General features: G+C 39.4%; 1 protein-coding gene across 1 annotated transcript in view; it reads right to left on the reverse strand.

The window, feature by feature from the left end:
- LOC128643795 (thymidine kinase, cytosolic) overlaps positions 1 to 2,990 on the reverse strand; it is a 60,026-nt gene extending 57,036 nt beyond the window's left edge. The window contains exon 1 of the mRNA XM_053696618.1: positions 2,813 to 2,990. Coding sequence (XP_053552593.1) covers positions 2,813 to 2,878 — 66 coding nt within the window. The 5' untranslated portion in view covers positions 2,879 to 2,990. The remainder of the gene's footprint in view (positions 1 to 2,812) is intronic.
- Between the last annotated feature and the right edge of the window lie 7,617 nt (positions 2,991 to 10,607).

Consider the following 10,607-nt stretch of genomic DNA (forward strand, 5'->3'; position numbering starts at 1 on the left):
GAATATAAAGCTTAGGAGACAGCCCATTTTTCATTCAGAAACAGGGTTACACTTGTTTATTGGTGGCTAAATGTAGCCACCAATAAGTAATCACTATCCAGGGCGCTGAACCTAAAATGGGCCGATATTCTGTCAGATCAGCTAAAGGAAGTGGTTTGTCATCTGACCGCAAATACTCACAGCACATCAGAAATTACAATCTACCCGTCAGATTCTTGGACACTAACACAGGTCGGAGTTTTTTTTTTAGTATTGCATCGCCATCTTGAAAATTGGAAGGTGATTACTTCATCTTGATAAAGGCCATCCAGGCCGAAACATGTAGATTGTTCTCACAGTATTCTACATATCAGCAGAGCGAATAGGAAGCCACTTAGTGGGGAGTATAGCGCTGTGGACCTGATAATTTGAAATCACAGTAATCCTCAGATTGGCAGAGCGACCCCATTGGATGACAAATTGTGAGTAATCTGCTGTGGAGCAGATCGGAGTCACTGTTTTTACCATCACAAGAGTTCCCGTATTATAGCCATATAAACAGGTTTTTCCCAGATTGCTTGGTGACATCTGTCACTACGACAGACATTGCTCTGTCAAAAGATCTTTATAGCCATTGAGGAGATAGAGGATATCCGGCCAAACATACAACAGATAAGAGTCAAGTGACTTGAGCACATAAGGAAACGTCAAGGCTGTCAAACCTGTTTGGTTTGTATAGCCCCCACATGAGAATTATCACAGCCACAAGTTTAACACTGCGGATCACCCCCTTTTCGCACGTCACAAGATCTTAATTTATATCCACTGCAGTGCGATCCTTTTTAAACCGGTACCATTTCTATTGTATACCAATGTTTGAGATCAGTTTTATTATGCTTTTCAAATGCTTATTTGATTACTTCACATATAATCACAGTAAAATTGCTTTTAACCATATTCACTCTGTTTAAGCACCTGACTATTCATCTGTCATGATATAAACATTCTTTCTGTATTCACATCTCATTCTGCTCTAAATCCAGTTTGTCTTTTTTTAGCACTCTCCAATACTGCCTTTTGTTGTATTCACTTAATTTACAGACTAGAGGAGGTTCAAGCAATTTAGGATTGATACATCTCATTGTTTTGATCACATAAAGTGATTACGTCCAAAATGTATATTGCTACACTTCACTAGAAGTATGCAAAAATGGCAAATAAAATCAGATGCAAGAAAATAGATCATCATATTAAACTTTCTGTAGATTGTTCTCCACCAAAACTTTATTCTACCTAAATTGTCTTCCCTCTGTTATGCGTACAACAGAATTCTTAATTATGCGTGAATTCTGTAAATGAATCAATATAGCTGGTTAAATTTTTTTTTTGGTCGAACATATGACTGGGAACCATATTGGGGCCATGGACAATAAAATGTTTAGATAAGACAATCTTTTTCTGCAGCAGTTCTAATTGAATCTCCTTATGTACAGCATAAGATTGCTTTCCACTATAGCGATATATATGGCTTGTGATCCCGTATCATTCAACTACACTGCACCACTTGCAATATACATCATTCAGAAGCAACTATTGTAACTGCCTTAAGTAAATAAAGACACTTATTCCTATTAAATGGAGCAATTCTACAACAGCTATATCCACAAACTTGACATATAGAATATATACACATACATCCCCAGAACCTACAAAAACTGCACACTTTACATCCAAAATGTAAATTGCTACACTTTTAATACCTTACAGTTTTAAAGATGGAGAAACAATCCTCACAAAACTTCAACCTGAGTTAGTATCCAACAATCTGACCTGTAGATTGCAATTTCTGACCCGGTGGAGCATGTGTGGGGAGTATTCATGGACTTCCATTAGCTGATCTAACAAGTTTGCTAATCTGGCAGAACACTTGGCCTCCAAAAATGTTACATTCCTGCTTTTTAAATGAGGATAGCAAGAGAATGAAGAAAAATTTATAATATGAGTAAATTTGAAAGTTTAATGCTATATAATAGCTCAGTAGAGAAAAATTAGAACGAATGTGCTATTCTTGTACATAATCCCTCATGTGCATGATAGCACTTAAGGAAAATGTCAAGCAAATATGTATACTTTTAATTAGAGAAAAGTGGAAATGTAAAGGAACATGTAATGCAAGAAGAAAAATGCATGGGTGTGCAGGATTTATATAATACTAACAATCGCATGATACATTCATATTTTTCCCTACTACCTACACAACACATGTACCTAAACCACTTGGTATCCTGACTGCTTTTACAAATCACGTTTTGTCTCTTGAGCGAGGGAAAGGAGTAAAAGCCAGGAGAAAAACTAAAATAATTTGAGCCTCTGGTTGAAGTGGAGCACAATTTACAGAGGTATTTGTACCTCAATATTTTTTTTTTATATAAATGTGGGATAAAACAAAGTGACATGCTTTTTTCCTTTTTGAAAGAGGAGAAATTCCCATTTCAATAGTCCACTTGCCAACCCCCACCGTTAAATGCAGGTGATCAAGTCCTAAATATTGGTGGTTTTAAATTTTAAAACTAATGCTTTGGAATCATAAAATGGAACACTTATGAAATACGCACAACACCTGCACAATGATTACGACTTGCTGAAGGCTCAGGTGATGGTTGGTATTTTTTAATTAAAGGTATATACGTTTGTTTTCCTTTTTAAAGACAATTTGATATAGTACCGTTCTTAATGAGCTCCTACAGAGTTTAAACAGTCTACCAACCAAAACATGCAGCTTTGGCTTAGAAAGCTAATAACAGACTGAACATATATAAAAATAGTTATTCACCTGGATCTGGCCACGGGATTTGCTTGGAGAGCTTGGCATAATATCAGGCACGTTGAGACAATTCATGATAACAAATACAGTGGAGTAAACAACCAAGGCAGCGTTCTCAAGATAAACCGGCACTAACCAACAAACGCAAAGTGACCTATTGAGAAACCTAACAACTGGCGGGAGTATATGTAGCTCACAAAGATGACAAATCTTAAACGTGTTTCCGCGCGCTCTTATCCTAAAATCCACCAATTAGCACACGAAGAATGAATAATCGTTTTGCCATTGACATAACCCAGCCAATCATACCTTTCAAAAAGCAAGACGGCGCTTGCAGAGTGGTTGACTGGAAAGCAGTTTGGGGCGGGGCCTTTGTATCTAATTTGCTTTCTGTTGGCTTTCGTTTGACAGAGAAACAGTTGTGAGGAGAAAAGGCGCGTAACTTTTGAAAATAACATTTTATATTTTCACAATCTGTTATTTTATATCCGTTCGGGGTTGTAAAAGGGGTGAAGCAATTTTAAGGTTGATATGTCAGTAGTTTTAGAACGCAAAAAAATAAATCAATCTGCCAGGAATTCCCACAGCGAAAAAAAATAATGAGGCATAATGTCTAATACATGTAGCCAACACAGTTAACTGTATTGACATATTTTGGGTAAGTTATAAAAAATCAATGATTATAAATCTTTTTCATTAAGTGTCCACTGCAGGCGTACTTTTTTCCCCGTAACCCAGCTGCAACGTGTAACCTCTTGGCAACTATATGATTTTACCGCTTTGCTTAGTCATTACAAGGTACTTGTTTTAACATCTTTAGATGATAATAATAAATAGAGCAATAGTTTAACCCTTTAATTTATGTAAGTAATTTACACAAACCAATAATTTAAAGTGATTGTAAAGTTTAATGAATAATTGCCCAGTAACTAAAAGTAATCTTAAAGGGGCAGTAAACTTACAAACTGATTATGTGCAGAATTTGGCTTAGGGCCAAATGTTCCCTTCGTAAGACTATATTTTCTTATAGCCAACCTTCTCTTTGACACGAACACGCCCTTCCTTTTCCCAATAAACACACAACTCTGATTTAGTGGCAAAAATTTGTAAAGGTCACTTTATTTATATACACATCAGTAACGGCAATGACAGCTTAGTGACCGATGTATACATTAAAGGTTTGCAGAGGATTTTTATTTTAAAGGTCATTTTTCCAGAACGCCATTCTTTGTTCTACTGAGCGGTCTGGTTTTTCCTCAGTGCATCGCGGAAACACTGTCTAGTCACAGCTTGCCCCGCACCATTAAACTTTAGCTCGCTCCTGCTACTAGACCAGAGCGTGAGCGAGCTGCATTCAGTTTAATGGCGCGATCGGGCACGCTGTGACTAGACAGTGTTGCCGCGATGCGCTGAGGAAAAACCAGACCCGCTCAGTAGAGAAAGGAGTGGCGTTCTGGAAAAATGAACTTTTGAATAAAAATTCTCTGCAATCCTTTAATGTATAATTCTGCCACTAAGCTAATGTTTTATAATTCTGCACTATGTGCAGAATTATATAACATTAGTTTGTAAGTTTACTGCCCCTTTAATTAAAGTGAAAGTCAATCCTAGCGTTTTTGAAATGCTAGGATTGACTATTGAAACAAATAAAGGGGACTTCCTGAAGTATAAGATACATCATGTAGAAAGCTCATTTATTTGTTTCAATCAATCGCCGTTCTTAGCTGCTACAGCAGCCCATGGGGAAACATTTTTTTTTTGCTAAGAGGTGATGTTTTCACCTCTTAGCCAATAGCCGTGCGATAAATCCGTCTCTCAAGGGCGCCAAGCCGGATTTACTGCACGACTATTGGCTAAGAGGTGAAAACGTCACCTCTCAAGCCAAACAGAGATCTACCGTGGGCTGCCTGAGCAGCTAAGAACAGCGATCACCCCCAAGGCAGAACATAGTGCGATCTGCGATCTTATCGCAGAAACTGGAGCCTGTCTGCAGAAAAAGAACAGCCAGGTCCGTTAAGCATAGAATTTTCTTCAACAGGATTTTTTTTTTCTGTCCAGTGCAATGCTTTCAAAATGACAACCGGTACATTTTTAGTGCAGTATTTTGAAATTATTGGCTAATGGCTGCTCTGCTCCTGAAATTGATACATTTTAGAGGCAAGATTAATGTTACTTTAACCCGCCAGAACTCTGTGACTGTCTGCGACTGCGAGGTAACTGGTAAGTGTAGAAGCTTTTTTATTAGTGCAGCCATTTGAAACTCCTTTCCCTATTATCGTGTAGGTGCTTATTGAATTGTGTTTTTACTGAATGGGCACTGGGGCAGGTAGGCACGTAGTTAATAATATGTTAAGAGGCTCACAGCCTGCAGTACCATCTTGTGGCAACTGAAGCCAGCTTTAGGGCTGCTGGTAAGGAGGGATCTGTCGGGGGAAATGGATTCAGGGGGCCCCAGCATCCTCAGACCAGAGGGATCCCCTCCGGACTTGTGAACGCAGCGCAAAGACAAGACAGGCTCCTTAACTTCCCAACAAATACAGCAGATGAGGGAACTGAGCACTCTCTGTCCCTCCTACAGTGCCGGAGAGAGGAGGAGAGCAGGGAGTGTTAGAGGATTCGGAATAACATTTATTTACAGCATACTCTTTACTGAGAGGACAGTCTGGGGCAGGCACGCACGTAGTTAATAGAATAATATGTGTTAAGAGGCTCAGGCTGGGGATGAAAGGGAGGCACTTCTCAGTGTCACAACTCACATGTACTGCGTGCTTTCAAAACAGACTTCGGAACGGCAAAAAATTCTGTTTTTCAAGAATGTCATTTTGTAATACTGCCGTTCCGAAGTCTGTTTTGAAAGCACGCAGTACATGTGAGTTGTGACACTGAGAAGTGCCTCCCTTTCATCCCCAGCCTGAGCCTCTTAACACATATTATTCTATTAACTACGTGCGTGCCTGCCTCAGACTGTCCTCTCAGTAAAGAGTATGCTGTAAATAAATGTTATTCCGAATCCTCTAACACTCCCTGCTCTCCTCCTCTCTCCGGCACTGTAGGAGGGACAGAGAGTGCTCAGTTCCCTCATCTGCTGTATTTGTTGGGAAGTTTAGGAGCCTGTCTTGTCTTTGCGCTGCGTTCACAAGTCCGGAGGAGATCCCTCTGGTCTGAGGATGCTGGGGCCCCCTGAATCCATTTCCCCAGACAGATCCCTCCTTACCGGCAGCCCTAAAGCTGGCTTCAGTTGCCACAATATGGTACTGCAGGCAAGGTGATAATGAGAAGAACATTTAACTGGTGATGTGTTTGTTTTTTTTTTATGTGAAACAAAGTGGCAGATGGAAAAGGCCATATTCTGCATAACTAGGCTGTGAGCAATTCCAGTTAATCTCTGACACTTGAGTACAGATAATATTTTTATCATTTGTCTGAGGTTTTTTGCAAAGCAGCTCATACTTCTTTTTTTTTATTTTTTTTATTTTGCACAGTAAATGTCTCCATTGGGGATATGCAGATTTAATATTTAATAATTAAGCAATTTGAGTTATGATGCTCTAGAGCAGGCAAACAAAATCTTCATCTTGTGATGCTGTAGCAGAGATCTCCTTCATCCCAGCCCCCACATACCCATCTGCAGGCTGCCCAGCCTCTACAACAAAGCCCTGCTGAATGAAACCTTGTACTGATCCAAGATAATCATTTCACTGCCAGTGGTTTCTATTTGCGCTCACTGATGGTGTATGTGAAGTGAAAGTATATTTATATAATATATTGCATGGGGTATGCATAAAGGGACCAGGGTGATATTGATATGCAGGTGGGGGTATCCATGAAGTGACCAGGGTGATATTGATATGCAGGGGGGGTTATCCATGAAGAGACCAGGGTGATATTGATATGCGGGGGGGGGGGGGGGTATCCATGAAGAGACCAGGGTGATATTGATATGCAGGGGGGGGGTATCCATGAAGAGACCAGGGTGATATTGATATGCAGGGGGGGGGGGTATCCATGAAGAGACCAGGGTGATATTGATATGCAGGGGGGGGTATCCATGAAGAGACCAGGGTGATATTGATATGCAAGGGGGGATATATATATATATATATATATATATACATATATACACACACATGCACACACACAATTTAAAACTGAATTTTATTTCAAAATGACCTGCAGAAAATTTTTTACTACAAAAAATCTCATCGCAGAAAGTGAAAAAAAGTTCTGCTTCTGGGGCGATCACTTGAAACAAATAAAGGAGCTTCATGAATGAAAGACCCCTTAATTTGTTTCAATAGACAATCCTAGCATTTCAAAAACGCTAGGATTTACTTTCACTTTAAAAACAGGGGCACTTTCATTCATTAAACTTTACAATTACGCTTAGTTTCTAAAATACTTACCTTTGCGTTATGGTAAACATAATGTTGAGCCTCTGCCCGCAGCTCCTGCTTTCTTTAGCAGATCAATGACGAATCCGGCTTCCTCCAATCTTTGTATGCCTCCTTTGGCGCCCAGCTTGTGTGGCACGCAACAATTGGAGGAAGCCGGATCGTCATTGATATGCTAATGAAAACAGGAGCTGCAGGGCGGAGGATGGGCGTTATGTTTACTATAACGCAAAGGTAAGTATTTTAAAAAATAAGCGTCATTGAATTCATTTAATGAATGAAAGTTCCCCTGTTTTTAAGATTACTTTTAGTTACTGGACACTTATTCATTAAACTTTACAATCACTTTAACCTATTTTGTGCTAGTAGACAAATATTTTTACCCCGTTTTTGGAAGTAACATATCCCCATGAACAAATGATATGAGCCAATATTTTTTTTTTTTTTTTAAATCTTTATTTAAGCTTAGCCATTCAAAACACAAAGGAAATTACCAAATTCTGAACATGGTTACTGTCACGCAGGACAGTCAAGATTTGAAACAAATGAAAAAATATTTCAAATAAAATGTAAATAATGCACTTACAATATTGAGTAAAACAGAGTTTTCGGCCTATAATTTGGCCATGTCCAGAACTCCACATCAACTAACATCATAATGGCTAATATTTTATAAGCATATAAACAACCATTAAGACACCATAAAACAAAAACAACCCTATAACACAAAAAGCAATAAGAAAAAGAGATAGAGAGAAGAGAAAAAAAAAGGAAGAGCCCCCCCCCCCCCGTAAATCGATATCTTATAAAGTATCTATAAACCCCACTTAATCTATATCGCGAGCATTCCTAAGCCATGTCTCCGGAAATACCTGCAGTATAACCAGCTCTGCAAAACTCACTGAGGACAGAAATGGCAATAAGATCTGCTTCTGAAGACTAGGAGTGTAGGTTTTAATTACCGGCGCCCAGCCTACCAAAAATTCTCTAATTCTTTTTTCAGATACCTGCTGCAAATGAAAAGATTCGAAAATGATATGAGCTTGGATATCTCTCAACACTGAAGGAAAAGAGGGGGGAGACTTTGACATCCATTTTTTGAAAATATTATATCTCACCGTCATTACAATAGTATTTACGACCCGCCGCGTAAGACTATTTCCCTCCTCCATAAATAGTAACACTACCTCCTTAAAGGACAGGGAAATAGTACTTTCGAATACTCTGTTATACCAATATTGTACCTTCTGCCATAGTTGAAAAATTTTAGGGCAGGTCCATAACATATGACAGATATCCGCCCGGACATACGAACAGTGTTCACATATAAATAGTTTACCAGGGTAATATTTAGTTAATGTTGCCGGAGAATAATACGAATTGTTTAATAATTTTAAATGAGATTCTTTCCAACTCTCTACCACCGGGAATCTGGCAACTGTTGCCAGGCTTTTGGATATTGACTCAAACTCTAGGGCTGGGAAATAGAATCGCCAGGATTGACTCAATTTATCCTTCTCTCCTATACCTTGTTTGGAAAGCATAATATCATATAGAAGAGAGATTGATGCATCCCCTCCAATAAATTTTCTGATACAGATCTTGATCTCGGGCCACTCCCATCCTCTAGACGCATACCAACTTTGAGCGCAAAGAAAATGACGGATTTGAAAATAAGCAAATCGATTAGAACTGGGTAGAGAGAATTTCTCCCTGATGGTCTCCCACGGGAGTATCTGCATACCATTATCGAGTAGTTGATACACATATTCAAGCCCTCCAGCCATCCAGACCTGAAAACATTTATGATCTATTCCTGGTCGAAAAAGGGGATTCCCTCTAATAGGCAGAAAGTCCGAAAAAGCGGGGTCTATTTTAGCCAGTTTGCAAAATTTATGCCATATCACCACTACATTCCTAACTGAACTAAGGGAGGATACCTTCGTCGGTAAAGCCTTCAGCGGGCAATGCAAGAGCGCCACTAGGGACCATGGTTTAACCATATGCGATTCCAACTCGTATGTAGTAACCAAGTTGGACTGAGCAATCCAATCCAATGCTATTTTAATCAGGGCTGCCCAATTGTATAATTTAATACTGGGCAGGGCTACGCCTGCCTCTATATATTTCTGGGTTAGCCTGTTAATCGATATTCGAGGTTTCTTCGATTTCCAAAGAAACTTCGAAAACCAAGAAGATAAATTCTTCAAATCCCTATTGAGTATCATAAGAGGTAAATTCTGCAAATAGTAAAGAATTTTTGGGAAAATTATAGATTTGATTAGGTTGGCCGAAGCTGATAGCGATAAGGGAAAAGCCGCCCAGAGCTTAAGATCCTCCTGAATTTTCTGAAAAAGTGTCCTAAAATTGGCCTGATACCACTGTTTCGGGTTTCTATTAATTTCTAGCCCAAGATATTTAATGGCATTGACATTACGAAATAGTGTATTGGGGCGCTCCCTGTGCTGACGCCCGAGCCACATCAAGTCGCTCTTCCCCATATTAATCTTATAACCCGCAAATGTACTAAAAAGCTTTATCGTGTCAACAATTCTCGGGATGATAACTGATGTTTTATTCAAAAATAGCAAAATATCGTCAGCATAGAGGAGAATTTTCAAGTTCTGCCCACCTAACGGGATTCCGGGCAGGACCTCTCGCAATCTAATCGCCAGAGGTTCTAGGACAATATTAAACAAGAGAGGCGAGAGTGGACATCCCTGCCTTGTACCTCTCTGCAAGCGAATGCCAGGGGAAGTCCTGCCATTCACTAGCAAATAAGACACCGGATTCTGATATATTTTGGCAACAAAATTAAAAAAGCTACCCCCAAAACCAAATCTCGTTAGAGTCGCAAAAAGATGTCTCCAGGAGATGCAGTCAAATGCTTTGACCGCATCTAATGTAAGGACCGCTAAGTCCTTAAATTCCGGCTTCTCTTCCGGTTGCTCTATATTCCATGTATAGTCCACTAGGGTTGTTAGTTTTCTTATATTTTTAGAGGAACTACGGTTTGCCATAAAACCCACCTGATCGACATGGATCAACCTATCCAAACATGACACTAGTCTCTGGGCTATAATGGACACTAAGATTTTATAGTCCGCATTGAGGACAGAGATAGGCCTATAGGAGGCTGGATCCTCCGGATTTTTCCCTTTTTTTAAGATCAGGGAGATGTTGGCCGCGGCGAAGAGAGAAGAAATAGTGTTATCTGATATATAATAATTATTAAACAATCTCTCTAGAATGGGTATAACCTGATCAGAAAGACTTTTATAAAACTCAGACGGAAATCCGTCTGGACCCGCCGCTTTGTTAAGTTTGGCACGTGCAATAGCTTTACTTATTTCTTCCGCCGTAACTGGTGCATTTAGCACTTCTAATTCCTCTTTTTGGATTTTGGGAACCGA

This window comes from Bombina bombina, unplaced genomic scaffold (genome assembly GCF_027579735.1).
Source record: "Bombina bombina isolate aBomBom1 unplaced genomic scaffold, aBomBom1.pri scaffold_518, whole genome shotgun sequence".
Taxonomy (NCBI): domain Eukaryota; kingdom Metazoa; phylum Chordata; class Amphibia; order Anura; family Bombinatoridae; genus Bombina; species Bombina bombina.